At 40.4% G+C, this 26,674-nt stretch overlaps 1 protein-coding gene across 1 annotated transcript in view; it reads right to left on the bottom strand.

Moving 5' to 3' along the window:
• Tbc1d9 (TBC1 domain family member 9) overlaps positions 1 to 26,674 on the bottom strand; it is a 110,023-nt gene that overhangs the window by 35,445 nt on the left and 47,904 nt on the right. The window contains exons 3-6 of the mRNA XM_027926675.2: positions 15,571 to 15,689; positions 7,073 to 7,301; positions 6,407 to 6,668; positions 3,915 to 4,122 (exon numbers count right to left, since the gene is read on the bottom strand). Coding sequence (XP_027782476.2) covers positions 3,915 to 4,122; positions 6,407 to 6,668; positions 7,073 to 7,301; positions 15,571 to 15,689 — 818 coding nt within the window. The remainder of the gene's footprint in view (positions 1 to 3,914; positions 4,123 to 6,406; positions 6,669 to 7,072; positions 7,302 to 15,570; positions 15,690 to 26,674) is intronic.

The raw sequence follows: 26,674 nt of genomic DNA, 5'->3' as shown, positions 1-26,674 counted from the left end.
AAGTGCTGTGCATTGTCTGTGATATATATATTAGATAACATGCATGTGATATATCAACATAGTTATATATCATGTATAAATATAAATATCTGTTTTAAAGGAATCCAAGTTGTACCTGCAGAATTTTTTGTTGTGTTTTGTTCTAATACGAAAAACTGTAGAAAAACGGAGAAAAGAACCCTTTTTTCTTATGAAAAGGATTTTCCCTCAACACTTGAAAAATGTTTGTTTTAAAACTTCTGCTGGTTCTTTGGGTCATCAGGCGTCTAGAACTAAATGGCAGAGGCCAAAGGATTAAAGGTTCAAATTTTGTGTCTCAGACAGGGACATGGCTTTTGATAAAGTCAAATGGAAAGCTTCTTCTCATTTACCAGAATCATGACCACGGAAACAGGAAACTCCTACATGAAACACGGGAATGCTCACGTGGGTTATGAGACATTTTTCATTGACAAATGAGTTCTAGTAAAATCTATTCCATGAGCTTTGCCCCACCGAGTAAAGGAAGCCAGCTGCCTCAGCATTTTCTACACTATAATGAGACATTTTCATTACCAACTGGGCTTATAAAACAGACTGGAACTCAATCAAGTCTTGGTGGCTCCTGATGAACATTTATGAGGCAATTTGTGTTGGGGAGACACTTCATCTGGACTCTCTAAGTGACGATAAGGAGGAGCCTCATCAGATTCCTGTAGCCTCCTGCTTCCACTACCCCAACAATTAATTCAGAAATCCACAGCCACATGATTCTGCATAAATCTTCACCCTCTGTCAGTATGGCCTAACTGAATTCCATGTGTAGAAGTCTGCAGCCCAAGGGGGTGTCACATTCCACAGAGGTTCCTGCTGCTCCCTCAGCACAACTGGGCCCCAAAGGGTACCTGCTCCTGTGAGAACACTCTACTCAAACACCCACTGCTTTTCTAACGTTATCATTCCCCACAGGTAATAAAACTTACATTAAGGCCTTTGCCTCCTCCATTAGTTGAGGTTTGGGGATCCACCATTAACATCCCTCAGCGATTCATTGGGTCAAAGGGAAGCACTGAGATCCTACCAGGCGAATTTCTTTAAAACTACACCTTCCAACCACTTCATGCTTCAGGTCTAAACCCCACCTCTGCAGACTGTCTTTGCTCTGATATACCCTGAATTGTGACTGAATGATCTCTGCCCTACTAGGGAAAACCAGCAAGCCAAAGAGAGGTGGAGAACAGCAGCAAGAGGTCTCTCAATCCTCCAGGGCTCTACTATTGTGTTCTAAATCTCACTCCAGTACAAACAGAGCTGGCTGGACCCAATACCCAGGGGCGCTGATCAGAAGCAAGGCAGATGTCTGGATACAGGCTTCAGGACCTCTTTGCACCTCTGGATAAACAGAGTGGTAACACGCTCAGAGTCTCAAATGACCCATCTGCAGTACATTCTTAATCCTGGAGTGGACGTCCTAGCCATTCCAGGTTGGTCGGTTTTGATACACTCAGTAACACTGGGTAAAGAAACTTACACACAGAATGAGATGAACAAAGTTATGCCTACTAATGGGCTACGGTGGAGACCATGAAAGAGGTTAAATTTGCTAGAAAAATTATGAAGCTATGTTCACAACCCCATGTAAGGACAACTGATCTCTCCACTCCAGTAACTTATCCTGGCCTCAGAATGTGTTCAACACTAGTTTTGCTGACCCAGAATAAGAAGAACCAAATTTTTCAATTGTTTAACATTTTGCATTCTTTTTTTTAGGGGGGTGGAGTACCAGAGATTTAACTAAGCGGCACTCAAGCACTGAGCCACATCCCTAGCCCTATTTTGTATTTTATCTAGAGACAGGTTCTTACTGAGTGGCTTAGCACCTCGCTTTTGCTGAGGCAGGCTTTGAACTCATGATCCTGATCCTCCTGTCTCAGCCTCCTGAGCTGCTGGGATTACAGGCATGTGCCACCACGCCCAGCTGCATTCTTTTTGATCTGTTTAGCTTCTAGGAATTTGTAACTTGTAACTTAAGAAAAGTTTACATATTAATTTAGGTAAAAGAATATATCAATAATGTATATATGCAGTCATTAAAAATTACATCATAGAAGAATATTTAATTTTTAGGAAATGGTTTGAGATATATTTACTGTTAAAGGTCATAAATAAAAGTAAAAATTCCATATAACATGTTTTAGATCTGAGTTATAAGGCATGCACACAGCAATGCATAGAAAAAGCCTAGAAAGCTGTGTACTGTGCACAGTTAGTTAAGGTGATTGTCTTTAAATGGTGAAACTAGGGGTAAATTTTGTTTTCTTTTTATTTGTTTGTACTTTTGAAAAATTTCTGTGATAACAATACATTACTCTTAAAATAAAAAAGAAAGGAAAAAATAACTCTAGGGGCATTTGCTTACTTAATTTTTAAAAGATATACAAGATAGAGAAACTTTAATCCTTCACTATAGGGAAGCTTTTCTTTCACTCTTGTTTTTTGTTGTTGTTGTTGTTGTTTTGTACCAGAAATTAACCCCTGAGCCACATCCCCAACCTTTTCTATTCTTTATTTTGAGACAGGATCTTGCTAAGTTGCTTTAGGGCCCCCCTAATTTGCTGAGGCTAGCTTTGAACTGAGCCACTGGGATTATAGGCATGTGCTACCACACCTGGCCTATTATGGGAAATCTTGACAAGGAGGCAATCTCCATTAAATGTTCAAAACTTTTGATTACCTTATCTTCCAGGAGAGGATCAGGTTAGGTTGGAAGTTGCCAGAAACTTGAGGGCTGCCAGCTCCTGTGTTTCCCAACCCCTGACATATAACTAGAAGTCCTTCTCAACTCAAACCTCACAGCCAACCCTCCAGATGACTATGGGACTAACCTCCTATCCCAGGCAGGATGAAATCCAGCTCCAAACCAGAGCAAGTATAATATCTTTTGGACTTTCCTGGACATGAGAACTGGCCTGGAAATTTCTTGAAATACAGATTGCAAAATCTGTAGAGATTCAGAGTCAGTGGATCTGGGGTGGACTGGGGAATCTGCGGCTAACCAGCAGCCTGGTAGTTCTAATGCAGGCTCCTGGTAGATCAGGTGGGAACAAACACTTGGCCTTCTAACCCACCCACCCACTTGCTCCTTTTGACCAGGCTGCCCATGGCCACAAGCCAGGCTATTCAGAACTGTATTTTCTTGTTTTTGTGTCTGATGCCTTGATATCTTTGGGTCTTTCTGACACCTGAGAGATCACCCTCACTCAGCGCTGGCCAATTGCTAGAAAATTGTTTTTTTCAAGCAAGCAAACCATCCAGAGCCCACACCCCAACCACCTCCTTTTTTTCTAGTGCTTATAGTCAGGGCCACTATTGTCCTGCCCAACTCACCCTAGGGCCAGGAATTAGACAACTCCTGACAACCACTATGCCTCGGAGCCCACAAAACTGTGCAGACTACACAATCCTAAGTCTGTCCAGCTGGTTTTCCCCCTCACAAAACACAATAAAGGCTCTTGCCCATGAGTTCCCTTATTCCTTCTGCCTCTTGACCCATCTGGTCCCTCCTATGTGGCCCTGAATGGCGTGGCCTTTCCTCTTGGGATCTGTGAATACAACAAGCAGTCTTTCCAGTAGCAGTCATCCCTTGATCTGTAGGCCTCTCCATTTTTGAATGATGACAAAACCCTTATTATTTTTGGAAGATGAGATCTCACAGGTCCTAGAGACACTTCCAACTGGGACAACTGAAAGGGTGGCAAATGCCACCAGTGAATTAAGAAGATTCACAACGTTAAAGACCAACCAACTACTGATTTAAAAAAATGCAAAACAACAACAAACAAATTGAAAAGCAAACCAAAAAACAACTCCTGGTTTACCCAGAGAAGCACATTATAAACGAACATCCTAATGCATCCTTTCTTGCTGAAACTTACCTCTCGGAGTGGGATTATGAGGCTGCATAGGTTTTCCTCCTTGCTGGTGAAGCAGATGTAATTTGTGGAGACAAACATTTGGCCCAAAATGTGCATTTTGTTAAACGGAGTCCAGAGGGTGCAGTCTGTGTGGCCATCTAATTTTTCATCTTTGGGCAGCCGGAATAGGGCCCGGTATCTCTCACTCTTGGCCCTGGCATCAAGATCACTGGGAAGCAACAGTTAATTATAATTCACCTGAGACAAGAAAGAGGTTTCAATACCTTCTAAACAACACTGCAGTGGACGCTCCCTCAGCCTACCCGTCCCCTCCTTGACCTACCTATCCCCTGTTGTCACTCCGCTCTTCAGCTTTACGTTGGTGTTAATTCTAACTTAAGGACCCCAAAGCACAATAAAGTTATTTTACTATATTTAGGTCCCTTGCAAAGCCATTTGACAATCAATATCTGTAAATGTCAAAGAACCTTGGGAAAACAAAGCCTGAATAAAAAATTCATTCTGTCTAAAGAATGCAATAATTTCGAAAGAGGCTGTTAGAATTACTCATACCTGGAGCACTTTGGGGGACTTTGTCTTTTAAGAAAAGACTTAAAGAGAATGCAAACAGCCCCACGCCTCATATCTGCTGGGTGTTGCTCTTTATCCTAATTGAACAACAGAACTACATGAAGAGACCAGGGCACAACCCAGCTCTTGGGCAACTATGGCTTCCAACCTCGGCTGGGTCCTCTCTTGGCTACTCCCTAACGAGCGCCTTTTCCTGTCCATCATGTCATTTGTTTAAACCTTTCCCCTCGTGTCTACCCTCCTCCTCCCCGCCAGCCTATTTCCAGCTTCACAGAGCAAAGAGGGACTGACTGGGTGCAGAGCTTCCTTCAGTTCCCTCCCTTCTGTCCCCAGGATGACCTCCACCCTCACCAACTCTTACTCTTTCTTCCTGTTTTAAAAGAAGAGGACACGACACACATAAGCACAACTTCCACACTCTACAAGATGCCACTTTTTACATGACTCATATTCTTACAGCCTTATCCCTATCTCCCTCCTGTCCCCCGACCTACCCTCACCAGCAGCCTTCCCATCTGCCTCCTTCCTTCAATCCTAATGTTCAACTCTTTTCCATTCAAATAAATAAATAAGCAAGACCCATCTCTTCATAACTGAATTTCTTGACAAAGCAGTCTATATTTGCCCAGTTGCCTTTCCCTGCCGTTCACCTGCTGCCCAGCTCACTGCTGGTGGTGACATCTGCCCTCTACCACTGTGTCAACACATCTCAAATCACCAAGGACATCTTCATAATAACAACCTCCTTGCAGACTCCAACTTCCACCAATGATGTCCAATTTTGCAGTGCTAGGGATTAAAGCCAGGGACATTCTACCACCGAACCACATCCCCAACCCCTTTTATTTTCTGAGACAGGGTTTCACTAAGTTGTTGAGGCTGGCCTCAAACCTGCCATCCTCCTGCCTCCTGCCTATCTTACTGGACTGATCTCCTAGTGCATTTCCTGAAGGCAACTCTACTCAATGTCATCAAGCTCAGCTACCCTGTCCCCAGGGCCTACTCTTCCTTCTGTCATTCCCCGTCTCAGGGAAGGGCAATTCCAGGCAGACAGTCCCACTTTGGAAGGCATCAGCGTCTCCTTCCCCCTCTCCCTAGTTTAACCCCACATCCAGCCTTCCAGGCTTTTCTGTAGCCTCTCCTCACCCCCTGCCTGTCCACTCCTAGCCATGTGACTGAATTACTTCCTTCTGTGCTTTTCTCTGCACACCATGTCCCTTCCTCTGTCTGAAATTTCCATCCTACTCCTGGCCTGGGGAACTTCTGCTACCATTTTTCAGAGCTGCTATGGTTTGGAAAAGAGATGTCCCCCAAAAGCAAATGTTCAGAGGTGAAATTATCTGTAGCTTAATTAGTGGATTAATCCACTCATATGGATTAATTGGGTGTTGGAGGTGGGTCCCTGGGAACATGACTTTGGGATTTATATTTTGTCCCTGGTGAGAAGAACTCCCTCTGCTTCCTGCTTACCACGTCCTGAGCTGCCTTCCTCCACCACGCCCTTCTGCCACCATGTTCTGCTTCATCTTTGGCCCAGAGCAATGGAGTTGGCCATCTGTGGCCTGAGACCTCTGAGACTATGAGCCAAAATAAACTTTTTTCTTCCTCTAATATTGTTGTTAGGTCTTTTGGTCACAGTGACCACAAAGCAGACTAAAACAAAAGCCATCTGGGCAGAGCTAACCACCCCCTGTGTGTGTGAGCCTAGGCCCCTCTGTCCATAGGACCCAAAGAGTTCCCATTACATTGTGTGGGAGCTGGGCACAGTCATCTCTTTCTAAAGTGGAAGTCTTTCTCAGTATTGTTTCCACACCCAGAAAAGTGTTCTAACCCTGGAAGCTGTTCACAGAAGGTTCAAGTTAATAAATGTATGGGTTTCTCGGTCCTGCGGACAGAGAGACTCAAAGTCCCTTGCCACCTACCGTTTCAGGGCAGACACCTTTTTGGGAGATTTCTTCTTCAGTTTGGGCAGGGATCGATCTTGCTCAAAGCCTTCGTTGTCTAAGAGTTGCCTCATAGCTATGTTGGCAAGCTGCTCCATCAGCTTGAACGTCTCGTTGATATTGAGGAACACGGAGAAGAAATGTTCGCTGGAGCGTGTGCTCACTTTGATCCCGTCGGGCAAGAGCAGCGTGGCGTTCTTCTCAAGCTGAGTAATGTCCACCCACCGGATTACCAGCTTGGCTGAGCACAGGGAACAAGGCTGGGTCAACACCGGGCTCCAGGAAATCCTTCCAAGGTACTGACTGCAATCTCTCAACCCCTGAACTCCTCTGAGTTCCTGACTGCCTTGTTTGTTGGTTTTAAGAGTCAAATTGGGGCCACTTAAATTCTGAGATCAGAATTATCATGGATTTTCATCCATGTTTATTAAATTAATTATGCCTTTTGTGAACCTTTATTACTTAATGACAAAATTTCTTTAATACTGAATTGAAAATAAATGGATTCACTTGTTAAATATTCAAAAAAGGAAGTGTTGACTCGGTTATAGCTCTGGATTTTTGATATTTTGATTTGGTTTATGAGTACACCGAAAGCCTTAGTAGACTTTCCAAAGATTCCCTCTGAAATTCTAGACCACTCACCTTCCTTCCCCATAAGGAAAGAGTAGAAGCACAGGTGGTTAATACTGAGGTACATCCAACCCTGCCGGGGGACCTTCCCCTTCCAGTAGCTGCAAGAGTAATAGTTGACAAGCTTCTCCTCTTCAGGCATGCCAAACAGCCTATGGAATTTCACGATGGCCTCTTTAAACTTTTCTGTGTCATCGTCTTCCTTGATGTCATTGATTTTGTTATACTCTGCAATGATGCCCTAATCAGGAATAAAACACAAAGCATATAACCGGTACCAATATGACAAGCTGTACATAATAGAAACAAAGAAAGATTTCTAAGATCAGCATTTTTTAAAAATCACAAACCCTGTCCAAGGGCAATCCCCTAAATTTCAAGCCAATTAACAAGTGGCATTTGCATACTAAAAGAACAATAGAGATTTTATTATGTTTATTGGAGCCAATTATTTTCAAGTCACTCAGAATGCAGCTCATCATTTTAGTTTACAAATGGGGAGGTGTAAACATTTTGCCAGTTGTGTTGTGTTTACTAGAGATTATCATAACAGAGTCTTCCCAAGTGCCAACTCCTACCTTTCTGAAAATCAACAAAAATCATTATGAGAGACAAGAAAGGAAAGAAAGACCAAATGCATGTCACTTAGACGCACAGGGCCATGGACTCCCTATCTCAGGACCGTTTATAACATCAGGGACCCTAGAGAAAAGGAATAAACTGTCACTGGAGCAAAAAAGGGGTGAATGTGACAGCAAAAATGATACTAGACAGAATGTGTTGACAGCTGGACAGGAGATCAAGCATTTGCATAGCAAGTGACTGGCGTACTCCATTGTTTCATTATTATAGCAGCTTACTATGCTATTTCATTGTTACTCAATTCCTTTGTAATTCTTTGAAAACTGGTTTCTACATTTTCTAATAGAAAATGCTCCCCTGAATCCCACCTTTCTCTTTGCAATGTCAGATCCCCCGCCCCTCTTCCTTGTCTCTGCCTCAAGGCAGCCTGGGAATGCACATACTGGAGAGCACGACTCATATTTCTGTGATCTTGGGCCACCTCTTAATTCTCCTTGACATGATGCAACCCTCCTGAATCCCTAGGATGGAAAGTTGCACCTGCCTCGTTGTCCCTAGAATTCCTGCCTTTGGGTTCTTACACTTCTAGTATATCCTTCATGTGCCCTACAAATCTATCTTCTTAAAACTAATTTTGACTAAGAAATTCTGATGATCAAAATCCTGACTGTTTCCCCACCAGTTAGTCTGAAACTGTAGGCCTTGTACAGTTTGGGTCTGTTTTAGTCAGCTTTTTCGCTGCTGTGACTAAAAGATCTGATGAGAACAATTTTAGAAGAGGCAAAGTTTATTCAGGGGCTCACGGTTTCAGAGGTCTCAGTCCACAGAAAGCCAGTTCTGTTCCTCGGGGCTCAAGGTGAGGCAGAACATCATGGTAGAAGAGTGTGGCAGAGGAAAGTGGCTCACGTAACGATCAGGAAGCAGAGAAGAGAGACTCCACTTGCCAGATACAAAATGTACAGCCCAAAGGTATGTCCCCAATGCACCACCTCCTCCAGCCACACCTTACCCATGTTCAGTTACCACTCAGTTAATATCATCAGTGGGCTAATTCACAAACCTAAACCTAATATCCAAACCCTAACAGAATTCAACCAACACTGAACCTTTTCAAATTTCATTGTACTACATCTGACCACAGTTTTGCATTAGCAACTCTGCCCCAGCCAGCCTTGAGGCATCTTCCAGGCCTGGACATGTGTTTGCTCATCTTCTGGCTTTTGATCCTGCCATTCTGTGTGCCTAAAATCTAGAATGAGGCTGTTCTGTTTCATTAATCCTACCACACCCCAAAGTCTGGTTTAATTCATTCCCACCTCCATGTGCACCTTCTCCCAACCATGATTCCTTTTCCCCATATTAAGTATTGTCAATTTTCTCTGCATCAGGGTTGAAAATATGTCCTGAATTTTATTTCCAATACCAGATCCTCCTACACACCCCAACTTCTGTTACCAGAAGTTTTGTTCATGAATGATGGTAGGAGAGGGGGCTTTGGTTTTCCAAAATCTCCATCATGTTCAGTTCTAGTAAAAGTAAGAACATAAACAACAACCCTAACAGCAAACAGTGGACCTTTGCCAAGAGCCCCACAAGTCTCCAACCTCTTCTTCTAACAGAACCCTGCCCTCCCCCACCCCCACAGGCCCACCAAGCAGCCCAGGAATGAATGCGATGGCTTCCCAACTCCCTCCTATCATGACTTTCTGCACACTGATTCTGGAAGGCCACTTTCTGAAAAACAGACCTGACCATAACATCCCCACCTTAAAAACTTCCCTAGACCATGGGTGAACGAGAAGACAGGTCCACACCAAATCTCTTCCTATAAAATCTCCATTGGCCAGAGTCAAACTTTCTAGGTTTTGCAGAAATAAGCATGTTCCCTGTGACATTAAACTGATCTTCAATGAGGTCCACATTCTCACCTCTAGGCTCTCTTAATTTATATGTTGGTGGAAAAAAAATTGCTTATATGTCCTTTCTATCATGAATTATGAATCCCCCAAATGATAGTGTCTTGAACATTTTTTATCACCGGTATCTAGCATATAAGAATATTCAATAAATTATCAAATGAGAACATGTCATATTTCCAAATTAAAATGTCACTTATGGGGTCACAGTTGGTTTTGATGTATAGTCCAGAGTTGCAGATTTCTAAATCTAAAATTGTTTCAGAGTTGACTGTGCTTAGGAAGGTACACACCAAGCTGTGGGCTCCTGGTCTGTCATCACTCAGGATGACAGTGTGGCTGGCATTATCAACGGCAATGACATTCCTAAGAAATATCTAAAATAGGATTGTTTTCTGTCATTACTTTTGATACTATTCCACCGACAGAGCAGAGGTGTTGAGCTCCATGGAGACCAGGAGAGAACACTTCTGGACCCAGGTCTCCCAGGGTTGAGCAGGCGTTAACAGAGGGATGTGTTAGGGACCAGAAAGAGCCAGAGGCAACATGCAGGCATCAGACCTCTGGGTGGGGAGAAGCCGGTTCAGAAGGAACGGAGGATGAAAAAGCTATTCCCAGTTGGCAAATACACCTCCAGCCTATGTGACATTTCAAAGTTGTCAATGCCTTTGAAGGCAGATCTAAAATAATACAAGAATGAAAGAGAAATAAATGAATGAGTTATTAAAGGTGACAAGTGAAAGCCCACCAATAGAAAGCAGCAGTTGGGTCCCCAGGCAATCCCAACAGCCAATCAGCTCAGAGTAAGCCTGCAGCCCTCAAGTGGGCTTAGGTTTGCTCTTCTTTTGGACCACTCTGGTGGAGGTCTTACCCAAAGTCCAAATAGGGAAGATGTTAGAAGAGAATGATGCCCAACAGACTAAATGACACCCCTATGTTTTTTGAGTGGAAAAACACTGAGTCAGACTATGCTATCGTAAGATGGGTGAAATACCACCTTTCCAGAATGCTCATTAAAATTTCAAAAAGAAAATGTTTCCAAGTATGAAATGATCGACAAAAACATGAAACTGAGTGAATATCACTCTGAAACACTCCAGGGCCTAATAAACTTGTATCAGTATACCAGGTTTTGCCAACAAATTTCATCATAAGGCTAATTAATAGGCCCCACATCTAACTCTCACACCTTTACAAAAAGACAGGGTCCAGAATGCAGAACCTATAGTTTGCTCTATCTTTTCAACCAGGAGGACTGGATGATGAAACAAAAGGATATCTTCTCCCCATAAGTTCTCTGGATTCCATAGAATATAAAATTGGTCCCTCCGGTTCTAGGCAATAGCACCTTGTAACTTTGGAAAATTAATGCAATCAAAGTGTATGTGATGCCCGATGCTAATTTAAATACGCAAAATGATATGGACAAGGATTTTACAAAAAGAGGAAAATTAACTTAGCAAACATGAAAAAATATTCACCTCATAATCAAAGACAGAAATTTTTAAAAATTAAGATATTAAAACTATAAAATAAGTGAAACAACTATAATCCTGAAAAGTAAGCAATGCATAATCACACAGGGATTCTAATATATTGAGAATATCTATTTAGGTCCACTATGTTTTAACTACTTAACCCAATAATCCTCATTTTATAATCTATTCCAAAGAGAGAGGAAAACACAAAAACCTGTGGGGAAAACTGTGAACAAAATGTTAACTGTATTTTTCATTTATACCTATCCTCCACCATTAGAAGCTATTAAGGAGACTACTGGAAAGAGAAGAACCGTAAAAGCAATTATGGAGTCATATCCAGTTATTGATAAAACAATTAAAATTATATAACAATATGGAAGATATCAGTAAAAGAAAAACGAGTGGACTGCCAAATTATATGTACACTGAGACTGCTATTAGGATTCATAGGCATAGCAGAAGTCTAGAAAGAAATACACAAAACAGTATGTGTGGTGTTTGGATTATAGTTTCCTCTGTAGTATTCCACTGGTAATTTATAAAAGTCAATTAGATCGCAAAACAAATAAGTCTGTTGGTTCCCTTAATTAGTGGATACTCTGTGAAAATGTAAACCATTCATTTGCACATGAACGACATTCTTTTATACATAATGGCAGTAACAGTAATTCCCTCCTCATAATTGATTTTAGGGGAATTAAATCTGACATTTTTGGTGTAATGCAATTAGTAAAAAGAATGGCAACTTGACGTAGTTTGGCTTGACTGACTGACTCATTCATTCATTCGTGCTCATAACTACTGTCTTCTAAGCTTTGGTTTCTTCCTACAGCTCTTTCTTTGTGCCAGCTTCCTAAGGGTGATGACATTTGAGGGAGGGCTGTGACAGGTGACAGACAACCTCCAGTGAGTGACCCTGGATGGAGATGCTGCTCCAAGTCTCTGTGTTTTTCTCACACCAGTGGGTGACCCCTTTCATCCAGACCCTCCTTCATGAGCAAATTAGGAGTTCTCAGACACTCCACTTACGTTATTTCAGAAATTCAGATACATGACTTAGAAATAAACTGCTGATAAGACTTGGGTTCCATCAATCAGCTCTCAATTATTCAAAATTTGCTTTTGGTTTTAGTTTGGTTTGGTGCAGAAGCTGCCACATTCTAGGAGATGGCCCTAAAAGGAATCATCTTCAAACTGATCCTTTCCAATATGTCCTCCTATCCCAGTTTTACCTTTAACATTGCTCTTCTAATCTCTCTAATAAGGGGGGTGTAGAAACTTAAACCGCAAATCCTGTAGGTGGGCATAAAGATTCCTCCTGAGGGGCAGGTGGAATGGAGGCAGAGGCTGGTGTTCCTACCTGGGCCTTTTTCTATGGTCCAGTTTAAGTTCAGCTCTCTCCTTTAAAAACATCAGACCCAAAGGAGAAATCAAAGTTCAATGTATTTTTAAAATTCTTTTTCTGATTATAAAATCACTACATGTTTATGGGAAGTTTAGCAAAGTATAAGAATTAAAATAAAACTGAACATATTGGGAAACTTTATAGGAACCATCAGACCACTTACTAGAATTCCACTTTCCGTGGGTATAAAGGCTTTTAAACTATGCCTACAAATCCTGATGCTATGATAGAATCAACTTCTGATCTTGACCAGATAAAAACTCACAACTTTGTAAGGCAAAATTATCATGAGTGAAGTCCATAAGACATATGATAAACCAAGGGAAAATGTCTACAACATGTATCATCAAAAAAAGGCAGACGGCTTTTGCATACTAAGAATTGTAACATATTAAAGAAAGATAAAACCAAAAGCCCTGTAGAAAACCTGGCAACAGGTATGAGCAGACATTTATAGAGATACAGAACAGCCTTTTGACATATGAAAAGTTGATCAATTTTTCATAAATGAGACAAATAGAAATTGAAATAACATGAAATACTATTTCTCCCTCATCAGATTAGCAAAACTCCAAAAACTTGATAATGCACATTGTTGGTGAAGCTATGGGAAAAGAGGCACCCCTTTGCCATTTGGGATTTAAAAATGTACAATTCTTGTGAAGAAATTTGGTAGTGTTTTTGCAAAACAACACAGACATTTGCCCTTTAATATGGCAATACTACTTCTACAAGCTCATCCTAAAAATACAATCCCAATAATACAAAAATATGTTCACATGAAAATAAATATATATATATGGAGGAATATTTAGAGTTGCAAAATACTGGAAAGAACCTAAATGTCCAAGTACAGTGCTTGGTGAAGTTAGCTATGGTACACACTTAATAGGTAATTGTAAAAATAATGAGGAACTAAAAAAAAATGTGGGATCCTGGATTGGATCATGGAATGAAAACAAGGACATGGAATTTTAAAAAATGGTACAAATCCAAATAAAACTGTTACTAACATTGTACCAATGTTCATTTCTTATTTTGATAAGTATCCTAACTATGTAAGATGTTAACATTAGGTGAAGCTTGATAGAGTGTGTAAGGGGATTCTTTGTACAGTCTTTGCATTCTTTATAATTATAAACAATATTTCAAAATAAAAAAATAGAACTACAAAGATGTTTTGTTTTGCTGTTCAAAAAGCACGTGAGAGAATTCTATGAATTGATGTGGCATATTAACAGGAGATTCTAAGTGATGAAAACAAAATAAAAAGCAGCCTGTATATGGAATACATTTTGATAACAATGGAGTTTGTGAAGTCTTACATATAAGAATTAAAGGTCAGTAAGCAAAATGTTCCTATTAGCTTTTTTCTTTCTTTCTTTTTTTTTTTTTGGTATTGGGATTGAACTCAGGGGCACTCGGCCAACTGAGCCACATACCCAGCCCTATTTTGTATTTTACATAGAGACAGGGTCTCACTGAGTTGCTTAGTGCCTTGCTTTTGCTGAGGCTGGCTTTGAACTTTCGATCCTCCTGTCTCAGCCTCCTGAGCTGCTGGGATTACAGGTGTGTGCCATCACAAGAAAGGATAAACCAGATCACGATGGCACTAATTCACTATGGGGAGTTGGGGGAAAACAGGGTAACATACAGATACAGAACAAAGTAATGCTTTTTGACTTTTGGAAACATTAATACTCCCTGTTTTGACAAAAAATAAAAAATAAAACTAACAATGTTAAGGAGGAGGAGGAATTGAAAATCGAAAGCAAACTGAAACATATAGGACAGGGAAGACACAAAATAGGCCTGGACCATCCTACATTACCACAGGTCGGGACATATTTAAAAAAAAATTAGTGGAGAATGTCACAATGACAAAAAGGCATTTGTAGTATGTATCCATAGATAAATTTGGGATTGTGAGAGTACCAAACTAATTAGGTCCAATAATGAAACATACACAATTGAGACACCCAGCAGTCCACATCAATAATGCAGAGATACATAAATGGAGGGAGGCTCTTGCTTATGGTAGAATAGCAATTGCCCACTGGTAAACGTGGCTGAGGGCTGGGCTGGAAAAACAGCATTTCCTAAAATCATCATTTTGCAAACCATCATGGCAAAAATGGATTCAGACAAAAAAAAAATCATCAATGGATGCTAAATCCAGATGAATATTTTGATAAGGAGTGGAATCTTTGTGGAGTCCTAACATGTTCTTCCACAGAAAATTATTTATTATTTGCAAGAATAAAAGTAGTAACTCCGCAGTGGAGAAAACGGATAGCACCTGACTGGGTTCACAGCTCCACTGAGGAGCAGGTGAGTATCACTACTAGAGAAGTTGAAGCCTTGGGTAGGACACAGGGTCACTAACGTGGCACCCCTTCAGGAGTGCACAGTGCGAACTGAATTGTAAGGAAATACCTAAGGAAACCCCAAACTAAAAGTGTTCTATTAATAAAACCAGAACAGTACAACTTTAAAACCATTTATGTCATAGAACCTAAGACAAGGCTGTGTCTGAAGGATGCTAAAGAAACTAAAGCGCAATAGTTTCCTAGACAACATCCTGTCCTGGAATGGAAAACAAACAAACAAACAAACAAAAACCCACCACCAACAAACCTACAAAGAGCATAATTGGGCCATTTAGAATTAGGGGGAAAAAAACACCATTAATAACAAACCCCACAAAGAGCATAAATGGGCCATTTAGAATTAGAATATATGCCAAATAGTAAAGTATAGTATTAACGTCAAATTAACTTGTAAAGTTAACTAATGAAATTGATAATGGTAGTGCTCTTGTTTTGTAAAATATCCCTATTCAGAAGAAAACTTCCCTCAAATTGATTGAACAGGTGAATAAAGCAAATTAGGCAAAATGTCAACAACAGGTGAACCCAATAAGGGGTACATAAGTGTGTTTTCAGGCAATTATTATTTTTACAATACTTCTGTGAATTTGAAGTTAGTTCCACTTAAAAAGTTGTGGGGTGTGTGTGTGTGTGTGTGTGTGTGTGTGGTGCTGGGGACTGAACCCAGGGCCTCCTGTATGCACTGAGTCACATCGCCAGCCCAGTGTTTTGTTGTTGTTGTTCCCCAATCCACTACCTGTATTTTTCCTCTCACAAATGTGGTGATATCATTCTCGTTTTCGAAGATGGAGAGCGTCTGCAGTAGATTCTGCTCCAGCCATTCCCAATGTTCAGTGATTTCCTTTCTGGAGCCACCTGGATAAATGTAAAATGATGATAATGAACGTCAAGTTCTGTGCCTTTTTTTTTTTTTTTTTTTTTGGTATCAAGGTTTGAACCCAGGAGTTCTTAACCAGTGAACTACATCCCCAGCCCTTTTCAATTTTTTTATTTTGAGCTAGGGTCTCACAAAGTTGCTTAAGGCCTCACTAAGTTGCTAAGACTGGCTTTGAACTCAAAATCCTCCTGCCTCAGCCTCCCGGGCCACTGGCGTGCACCACCACATTCACCAAGATATTTTAAAACCCAAGCTCACTTTATCACGACTTGACACCACCAAAGGAGACTATCACTGCACATGTTTCACTTCCAATGCTACCTGTCCTCCAGAGGAAAGAGGTGAGACCGTGAAGAATATGGAAACTCAAGAGGAAGCAGGGCTCATTAGTGAAGTCTGATCAGGTGGGTCCAAAACTTTTAGGACCCGGTTTAGAGTGGATGACAGCAACGTGATCTACACTCATTTTTCTGCACTGGGAGTTGACCACTTCTCTCTCCTCCCTTCCAGAATTTTCACTTTACAGGGCCCCATAGATCTTGTTATGCTACGAGGTTTCCGTTGTTCAGCTGCAACACTGAGAGCTGTGGTATATGAGCCAGTGGACATGTGATGAACCACCTCCTCTGATGGGCAAAATTACCCTCACTTCAATTATGAATGAGATGTGGAAATGGACCATCTCAGGGAACAGCAGCCGGCCCTCACTAGCACAGCTACATCTCAGTTTTTAATAAGGAGCATTTATCACCTCACCTAAAGACCTCCAGATTTAAGCAGCCCAGGCCTTGTAACACACAGAAAGACACTCTGCTTTCTGCTCACACTACGGGTGTCATCACAGGGATACTGTCAGGATATAGCTAGAAGACACTAGAATAAATTCCTTTTGTGATTGATAATGATCTTGCAGGAAAAAGTTTTTGTGAAATAAATTATACTTGTCCTATGTATAAATTATATGCACTACTCATTCCAAAACTTGAGAATGATTTTGTGATTCCATTGATTTACCCTTTGGCCATCTCCTGATTCCGAGTTATCTTTTGATTGGTTTCTCCAAAGTATCCTTTTTCTCTGTTGTTTGTCACTAGCAATTCAAGATATCTCAGAATTTCAGTCTCACTCCTGATAAAGAAAGAAAGGCAGAAGACACAAATGTATCTGCAATTATATTCAAAACTCTGGTTGCAGAACTCAACTCTCATAGAGAATGAGAGGTACGCCCAAAGGGCTTCAGACCCACTGTGTAAGGAAAGGCTAAACAGAAAAAAACCAAAGTTCACTTTCTTTTACTTTAAGATTAAAAACCAACATAGCCTCCATAGGATGCTCATGGGGCTGGGGACATAGCTTAGTGGTGAAGCATTTGCCTAGCATGTGCAAGGCCCTGGATTTGATACCCCAGCTTCACAAAAATGAATGAATTAATTAAAATTAAAATAAAGAAGTATTTAGAAGGGATGCATACGTAAAGAATAGAAATCAGATTTCTTAGTGGAGAGCTGTCCTGTGAAAACACTAAAGAATGAAATTGTCTTCTTTGTGGGTTCTTTTCACAGCTCACTCATTTGAGGTCATAGTCAAGCACATGTAAAAGCAATAGGAAAACTCTTTACTATATCATAGCAAGATATGGCTGGCTTCCAGCCAGTTGAATGACTATAGACAGTTTGCTTAATTTCTGTCTCAAATTCTTTACAAGGAAAATGGACACACATTGAAATAATAAAAATTCTTACCCACTTTAAATTAATGTTGTGAAAATCACAAGGGAAAATGTCTTATAGACATAATTTGGAAAGTAGAAAATACTTTTCAAGGGTCTATTTGGAATATTTAGGAAATGAGTCAATTTGGGGGAGTCTGCCAGAGAGAGAGCTTGAAAACATTTTATAGTTAAAAATTTAAATCCTAATTATAAAATTTTCTAAAAGTACTGGCCCTTCCTTGTCTGCAGAGGCCACTGTCATCATGAGCCATGATACACGGCAGATTCCAAGGGCCCTGTCCAGAAGGCGTTGGTGATCTGCCTTCCATCCGCTGTTCGTCTGTGCTGTTGGCACTGACTGATGTACTGCACCTTAGGATAGAGGCACTCCTGGGGACCCGCAGGACTGCTGAATGTCTCCAGAGCCACCAGGCGTGATTCCCAGCCCCTGATTTGCCTCTCCTCTGCTCCTGTTGTACATCAGTCAGAGATGAGCCTTCCAGAGGCGGAGCCTCAGCTCAGCCATGGCGGTCTGGCTCTTGACTGGTATCTCGTAATGCTCTGCTCACTACCAGGTCATCAGAACACTGACTTTACTTTTAGATTCCCTGTTCCACTGATCACAGAATCCAACCCAAGCATCTCACATCAAACTCAACAATCCTTGGTTGTCATGAGTAGAAAAGTCCGTCAGTTGCAAACCTGGGCAGAACAGGTGCGTCCTCAGGTTTGCTCATGCTACCTTCAAAGTTTCCTTTGTGCACACGGCCAGGTATGTGCATCTGCGCTACACACAGTCAGAGCAGAAATGGTGCATGCAGGCAGGTGCTCCTTCAACAAACATTTGCTCATACTTACATGACATTACATGACAATCCACATGGCTGATGTGTCTTCCCCACCCATATTCAAATACAGTCATGCATGCCTTAATTATGGGGATGCTTTGAGAAATGCATCATCGGGCAATTTTGTCATTGCGTGAACAACGTAGTATGGACTTATGTAAACCTAGATGGTCTCGCCTACTACATATTTAGGCTATGGTCTAGCCTACTGCTCTTAAACTACAAACCTTTACATCATGTTACTGTACTGAATATTGTTGGTAACAGTCACCCAATGGTAAGTATTTGTGTATTTAAACAGGTTGGTTTACACCAGCATCACCACAAATAATATGAGTAACACACTGCATGGAGATGTTGCCATAGCTACTTTAGTAGGTGACAAAAATTTTTCAGCTCCATTTTAATCTTAGGAGACCACTGTTTTATGTGGTGCATGACAAATGCCATCCAAGATTCTTGCAGGGAAGTTCAGGTTTACTATCACCATTGTTTCCCAGCCACATGTCCCCCAGGACTGCCTGCCTTCCACTGTTCATCATCCCCATGATGCCCACCCTCTACCACCCAATGACATTTTCACCTGTGGCTCTTTCTCTACTGCTCACCTCTGGAGAGGTAATACCCACATTTTGGTCTCGCTGACCACTCCTGGCCCCCCGCTTCCATGGCTGTCGCTTGGCTGTTTCTCTTCTGTCCTACACCTCCTGCTGTTTCTCCCACATCTGTCAGCATCAAGCAAGAAGGCGGGCCCTGCAGGGTCCCATGAGTTCAGTGGTGCTTACTGTCTAGAGGTCTCAACTCCTCAGCCTAGTCAGTGCTTCAAGATTGCTTCTGTGCTACCAAAGAGGGTTTCTGGCTACAATCAAAGGTAAGATTCCGAGAGTTCCAGAAGTCTGGATTTCAGAAAAGAGAGAACTTAGTATGTTATTATATGAAGTGAACCTCATCACTATTTGAGGACAGAAAACAACAAATGCCATCAGCCAATGGTAGCTACAGGAACTAAACTATAGATCCATACCCGGTGGATACTTTCCAAGGGGAATAATATGCAAGTAACTTTTACATTTATATTAAGTGCATAAATGCACCATATTCCCTAACCACTTTCCTAAATGAATAATAAATGAGGAATAATAAAGAAGAATACTTGAGGACCAGTGTCTGGCCCCAGATATGGAGACAAGGAATATGAGGATACCTGTAAGGTAGGACTGGATTCACTCCCCCACCGTATAAGACGAACCACCAAGATCTAATCCAGGAAAAACACATTTCTGGAAGGATGTGCCCATATCTGTCCACTTTTCATCTCAGAACAAAAGGTATAAGTTATCTCTCAGAGACAATAAAGCAGATGTCTCTGAACAGTTTGGGAGCAATTATCATTTTTTTCTGGACCATTCTTAATAATCAGCAAGAGGCCAAAGGAAACATGCCTGAACACAAAATGTGCCTCAAAAGTATATAAGCACAGCGCTGCAAGAACCAAAGTCCCAGAACTCTTTGATACTGTTATTTTTTTTCTTTCTTTTTTAAAATTTTAATTTGTGGTATTGTTGTGTTTGTTCAAAGTGAGATAATGTGAAGCTATTTTGCCGGGAGTCTGAAAGGGACTGGTTTATTTACCCAGCCGTTCATGCAAAATTTGTTAAGAGTTCAGAAAAGAAAGGAAGGGCTTGGCTGTTGATTTTCTGGCTCCATTTATAGATATAGAGCAGGAAAAACAAGCCGACACACTGTGCAATCAGCTGGGATGACAAAGGAATTTGGGGTCAGGCATGAGAATCCTTCAGGAAACCCCAGCCAGAGAGCTCCACTGTGACAAAAACTAGATCAGAACCTGATGGGTTTGTGTTATTTAAACATTAATTTCTGAAAAATAAGAATCTCTCTCATTTAGGACAATTTTTTAGACTATCAACCACAGGTCCTCTGCAGGTGTCTGGGCAAATTTTAAATACTATCTATGATGACGGAAAATACTATGTCATTCTAGTCTAATTTCTCGTCAGGTTTGAAATATATTTTGAAATACATGAAGTCTACTTGAAATTAAAAGAAACAGTCAAATAGACCCACAAATCTTTTTTTTTTTTTAATCATATCTGGCCTCTGAGGAGTAAGAACAAAAGTTTAAGGGCTCCAATGACGGAAATTTCTCACTAATCAGGAGTGTGTGCATACATGAGTTCAAGTGTATATTTGTAAGTACACACAAAAATAAAAACCACCCACAGCACAGTAGAAGACAAAACAAAACTTTAAAGACAACTAAACCTTCTAGAGATTAAAAAGCAACCAAGATAGTATTGTGAGATCCAGAACAGGCTGTGTGGATCACTGAGCTGATCCAGGCCTCAAAATTACTCAAATAAAGGGAACCAAGTGAAAAAAAATTGTCTATTTTATGGTCTTGTCCAAATAGAAATAGAGCCTCAAAGATTAAAATTTAGAAGTTTAAATGCCAAGTGAAGGTAAGAGCAATACCCAGTACGCTGTTACAATTATACAGCCTGTAACTACAAAACCACGCAAAGAAGAAAGTACAAACTTGTATTTGGAGAGGGCAAAAGAAAAATCCCTCCAGTGTTTTGGTTTGAAACAGTTTTAAAAACAAAAGGGAAATCCACTTTTTCAAAATCCCCACCTAATTAAACACATGGTTATAAGCACTTTAATAAGATAGCACTAAGGCCAGATGCCACACTTTATAACACACAGCATAGTCATACAGCAACCCTGAGAGTTGTGGTCTTTTTTACAGACAGAGAAACGGAGGTTTTCACAATTTTATAAACTAAATCTAGACTTTGTAGGTTCAAAACCTGTGCTCTTCTTTGCTCCACTTCACTGCCTCCTCACATATTTTATAAGTGTGGTGAGTATGAACAGAGGCTGGAGAAGGAGACAGGCTATCAGAGAGATAATATAACAAAATACCTCAGACCACAGATGTGGATGTCACCAGGTACACCAGGTTTCAAATCTCTGCAGGACCACACATTAACCTTGGGACCTTCGGTAAATGACTTAACTTCCTCTGTGCCTCATATTTTTCATCTGTAATATGTAGGCAACAGCTGAGACCACATGGTTTGTGCTAGATGCTAAGTAGATAATACACACAAAATCCATAGCATAAACCTAGAATATACAAAGCCCTGAACCGGTACTTTTGCTGCTACCACCACAATCAGCAAAACAGAGACCTCATCTTGAAATACGATGCAGAAAATATTTCGAAATTCTGATGTTAGGACACAAAGAAAAGAGCTGCTTAACTATTGCCTAACACACATGCAGTGGAAACCTCTGTGCCCTGACGCCCTGATGTCTGGATTGCAGTGTCCACACTACCTCACTAGAGTGTGGACAGAACAACTTCTGAGTGAACATGGTGTACTCTTTATATAACTCTGGTCTTAATCTCCTCTGGGTCATAACTGCTCATCGCTCCATAATCACTGAGAAAACAGAGCCCCAGTAACTTATCTGACACTGGCAGGAGGAGTCCGAAGCTGACATTCTTATTTTACTTAAGGGCCCTCTCCTAACTCAGTGATGGGAATGTAATGACCATTTTCCTGGTAGGCAATCAGTCTAGCCATATTAAATACATAAATATTCTTTGACTCATCGTTATCTGCTTGTATAAATTTATCCTAAGGTCATATGCGCAAAGATTTTGCTAAAGAGGATATTCTCTAAGGTTGTTCAAAATGCTTAACAGCAGAGGAAAAAAACCTAGATGTTCAATACAACATATTGATTAGATAAATTACATTATATGCACAATAAAAAAGTGTCCACCTATTAAATTGATGTTATAGAAATATGTTGTTGACATAAAAAGTATTCTCAATATATTAGTTTTCATCCTATTTCATAAATTCTAAATTTTATAAACAAATAGCTCATATATTTACATGTTATGCATATATAGTATATACATAGAATGTGTACATATATATTAGGCTATTAAGTCTGGAAAGTGATAATTTATGATGTGCTATTATGGTTTTCTCTTTTTATTCTTTTTACTTATCTGTATTTTCTAATTTTCACAATGAACATGTATTACTTAAAGGAACAAAAGCAAATTTTTTTTCTTTTCTTTTTTTAAGTTGCTGTTACCAAGGATTAGACAAAAAAATCCTTGAGATATACAGACCAAGAAAGTATTATTAAAAATACTTCAACCAGATGAATGAGAAGTTATATTCCATTTATGTATGATGTGTCAAGATGCATTCTACTGTCATGTACAACTAATTAGAACAAATGAAAAAGAGAGAATAGAAATCCTATAACCTTCACGTTACGTCTATATCATGTGGAAAGTAACTAAATTACCCAACATTTTCTCTATCTACTGTAGAGAAACAGCAAGAACAGGCCAATTAGCAATCTTTAATTAAAGTCTGGGTCTTACCAGCTCCAGTCTAAAGGAATGTTTAATCATAAAAGCCAGCATGGCGCCACTTAGAAAGTCATGGGGTGGGAGGGGGAGACCTGAGAACTTGGCTGGAGCTCCACCTAATTAGTTAAAGCTAGGATGGCTAACTTGGGCACATTCACTTTCCCTCTGTATCCTCCTGAAATAAGTGGGGTGGACAAGGGGATGATTGATATGTCTCTCAGTTCTGAAACTGAATGACTGGCTAGGACCAAATGAGATTCTGGAATGGTAGAGAAAAGGAAATCTAAGTCAATGGGAAGCCATATTAAGGCACTGTTCAGGGCTATTATCAAACTACAGAGTCCATATTGCCCGGGGCCAGCTGATTATTATACTGGCAGTAAGCTACTCTAGGTCCCAAAGATTCCTATGAATCACGTCTAAGGCAAATCAGACAACTAGGATTTACAGTTAAGACTGCTGCTGATTTACAAAAAGTGGTCAATGTTATAACATGGATGGTCGTAGCCCCTTTAATTTAACTGACACTAATGACACTTAAGGTACAAGACATAGGCCAAGATCTTATACTATGATGGGTTCTAGGGCAGGGAATCATACTGCCCAATCTTCTGCTGAAGTTCCTCTTCAGCAACAATTCATGAAATTCAAGACAATTAAAAAGCTGTCAATATATTTTCCTACTAAATAGTATTAATTTTGTTGTTGATGAAAAAATAACATTCAAGTTGCAAGCAGAAAAGTCAGCATATTCGAGAAATCCTTTTAAGGTAGCCGCTTTTGCTCTTAAAATCTTGTCATGAAAGGAAGCCAGTCATTTGGGGTTTAAATGCTGAATCAGAAATCGTTAAGAAAAAACAGTTAATGGGTGAATGGGACTTTCATAAAGGTTGTCACTTCCGGGAGTCTTCCATAAGGAAATTCTGGAGCTACCTCTATGGGTAATCGATACACACAAAAGCAAAAATCCATTCCGGGCTTATTATAATGAGATCATGCAGTTGTGACAGGCAATACCGGGGAAATGAAAGCACATCTCTTTGAGGCATATTTTATGCCATCAGCAGTTACAGCCGAGTGTTCCCTAGTCTTGGCTTGGCAAACAATTCAGAACTAAATCCGCTTTGTAACTCCGGGTTATAGCCCACCTGAGCATTCACAGGAAGGTCTACTTGACAGAATGACAAAGCCTCAGAAACAGACTGAGGAACAGCAATGTCAGGCAGTGACATAAATGTCAATGACAAGAAAGGCGACAGATGAGGAGGCACAGGGAGAAGAGACACAGAGGCACATGTAGCTCCTCCTATCACCAGATGCTGATAGGAAGACCAGGGTCCTGGAGGGCTGCAATGAGAGCCAGGGGTCGGAGACGCCCCTCTCCCCACCATCTCAAAACCACCCAGGGCCCAAGTGATGGGATTGCTGGAGCTGAGAAGGGGGCACACCCTCATCAAGGCAGGGGTCTCAGGGGCTCCATGACCTTTCATGTCCCTGGGTTGCACTTCTTTTTTTTTTTTTTTTTTTTTTGAGAGAGAGAATTTTTTAATATATATTTTTTAGTTGGCGGACACAACATCTTTGTTTTGTATGTGGTGCTGAGGATCGAACCCGGGACGCACGCATGCCAGGTAAGCGCGCTACCGCTTGAGCCACATCCCCAGCCCTGCACTTCTTCACTTGCTGCCTGCAGTGTCTACTTTAACACTTTCTAGACTGTTCACCCACTAAATGCAAAACTTTCCCAACCACCTACCATAGCTTCTGGTATCCCTTTGTGCTAAATGGACCTGGAGCTGGATGCCACCTGTGAACCTTGGTACACCAGTAAGTCTGTCTTCTTCAGAGTCCCAGTTTCCTTCTTCCTGTATCCTTTACCCCCTTCTTCGCTCATTCACATCCTTCACGTCTAGGCAGTTTTCTCCAATGCCTTAAATCCCAAAGCTATTCTTTCATTCACAGAAATGTGCGAATGACAAGGAATATGTCCAACTGTCTCTCCTGAGGCTGTTTGCATCTTAGCTAGGATACTTTTAAAAGAATATAGCTATGATGTTAGAATTTCAGGTACTACTAAATCCTTGAAGGAGTAATACTAGGTCACTGAGCCTTCCATCAGCCTGAAATCACACCCAGATACTTCCCCTATTTGCATAGAAGGCTGGCCTAGAATCCTGTGTTTAGCTGGGTATTCAGTAATCAAATAGAACTCTTATTCACCTAAGGCTGCAAGTGAGTATTTGCTTATATTCTCTTGAGAATTGATTTTAAATGAGCAGAGATCATCTAATTGCCTTCCTATCTTTAGATTCTAGCAAGTTACTTCTTTAAAAAGCAGAGATCAACTTAAAAAATGAATGAAGTCAACTTAAAGAACTTAAGGACTTAAAGAACTTAAAGTCAAACTAAAGTAGCATTGGATTGCAACCCAGGGTGAAAATGTAAATACCCATGAGTCTATAGTGACATCAATAATTGAATAAATTAATAATGAAGGGAGAAAACAGAACTTCCGTGCAGAAGAATAAATAAATTACCTAGATAATCTATCCTCAAGACCCCCATCCCTTAAGGATGGACCATGTGTAGTGACTTTCTCCCAAAGAGTGCAGTTACAAAAGCAAAGAAGAGAGTGACATTACAGTGGAAAAACCAGAAGGACACCAGTTCTTGCAGGTGATCAGGGACTTTCATGGCCATAAATCATGTTGATAATATGTACTCATGACACAATAAGATGAAAATGGCATTTTATCTCTAGAATCTTCCCCATAAAAACCCATCACCCCAGTATAATGACAAGGAATAATAATAATAATGACAAGAAAAACATCAAAGGAACTTTCTACAATACATCTAACCAACATTCCTCCAAAAAATCCTAAACATGGAAGTCTAGAAAATTTTATGAGTCAAGAGGAACCTGAGAGTATGAAAACCAAATGTGATATGGAATAATGGTAGGGCCCTGGGACAGAAAAAAACATTAGGAAAAACAAGAAAATCTGAATAAGCAATGGATTCTATCTTATACTAATGTTCAATATTGGTTTACTAATTGTAACAAATATAGCATACTAAGATATTAATGAAAGTAGAAAAAAAAGAGAGAAAAAAAGAAAGTAGAAACTATGTATGTGGGGGTTACACAGGAGGTCTCTGAATAATCTGTCCAACTTTCCTCTAAATCAAACTATCTGTTCAATTATGTAAAACTAAAGTCCATTAATATAAAAAACCTAGGGGAAGCAAAAAAATGAAGCATTCAGTACCTATGGTGATTTTTCTGCATTTAAAAGAAAACTACCTGCAAACAAATCACTTTAAAAAAATCTGGTCATTTTGCATTAGAAGTTCTTGTGAGACACTGAGATTCTATCTCACTCCAGTCAGAATGCCAATTACCAAGAATACAAGTAACAATAAATTTTGGTGAGGATGTGGGGAAAAGGTTCACTCATACATTACTGGTAGGACTGCAAATTGGTGCAACCACTCTGGAAAGCAGTTTGGAGATTCCTTAGAAAACTTGGAATGGAACCACCATTTGACCCAGTTATCCCACTCCTTGGTTTATACCCAAAGGACTTAAAATTAACATACTACAGTGACACAGCCACATCAATGTTTACAGCAGCTCAATTCACAATAGCTAAACTATGGAACCAACCTAGGTTCCCTTTCACAGATGAATGAATAAAGAAAACGTGGAAATATATATATATAATGGAATATGACTTGCCATAAAGAAGAATGAAATTATGGCATTTGCTAATAAATGGATGGAACTGGAGATTGTCATACTAAGTAAAATAAGCCAATCCCTAAAAACCAAAGGCTGAATGTTCTCTCATATGCAGATGCTGACTCACATAAGGGGGGAAGAGAAGAAGAGAAATTCATTGGATTAGACAAAAGGAAATGAAGGGAAGGGAGGGGGTGGGAATAGGAAAGACAATAGAATGAATTGGACATCAC

Source organism: Marmota flaviventris, chromosome 7, assembly GCF_047511675.1.
Source record: "Marmota flaviventris isolate mMarFla1 chromosome 7, mMarFla1.hap1, whole genome shotgun sequence".
Lineage (NCBI taxonomy): Eukaryota > Metazoa > Chordata > Mammalia > Rodentia > Sciuridae > Marmota > Marmota flaviventris.
Note: the sequence above shows the minus strand (reverse complement) of the source record. Positions and strands in the feature narration are given on the sequence as shown.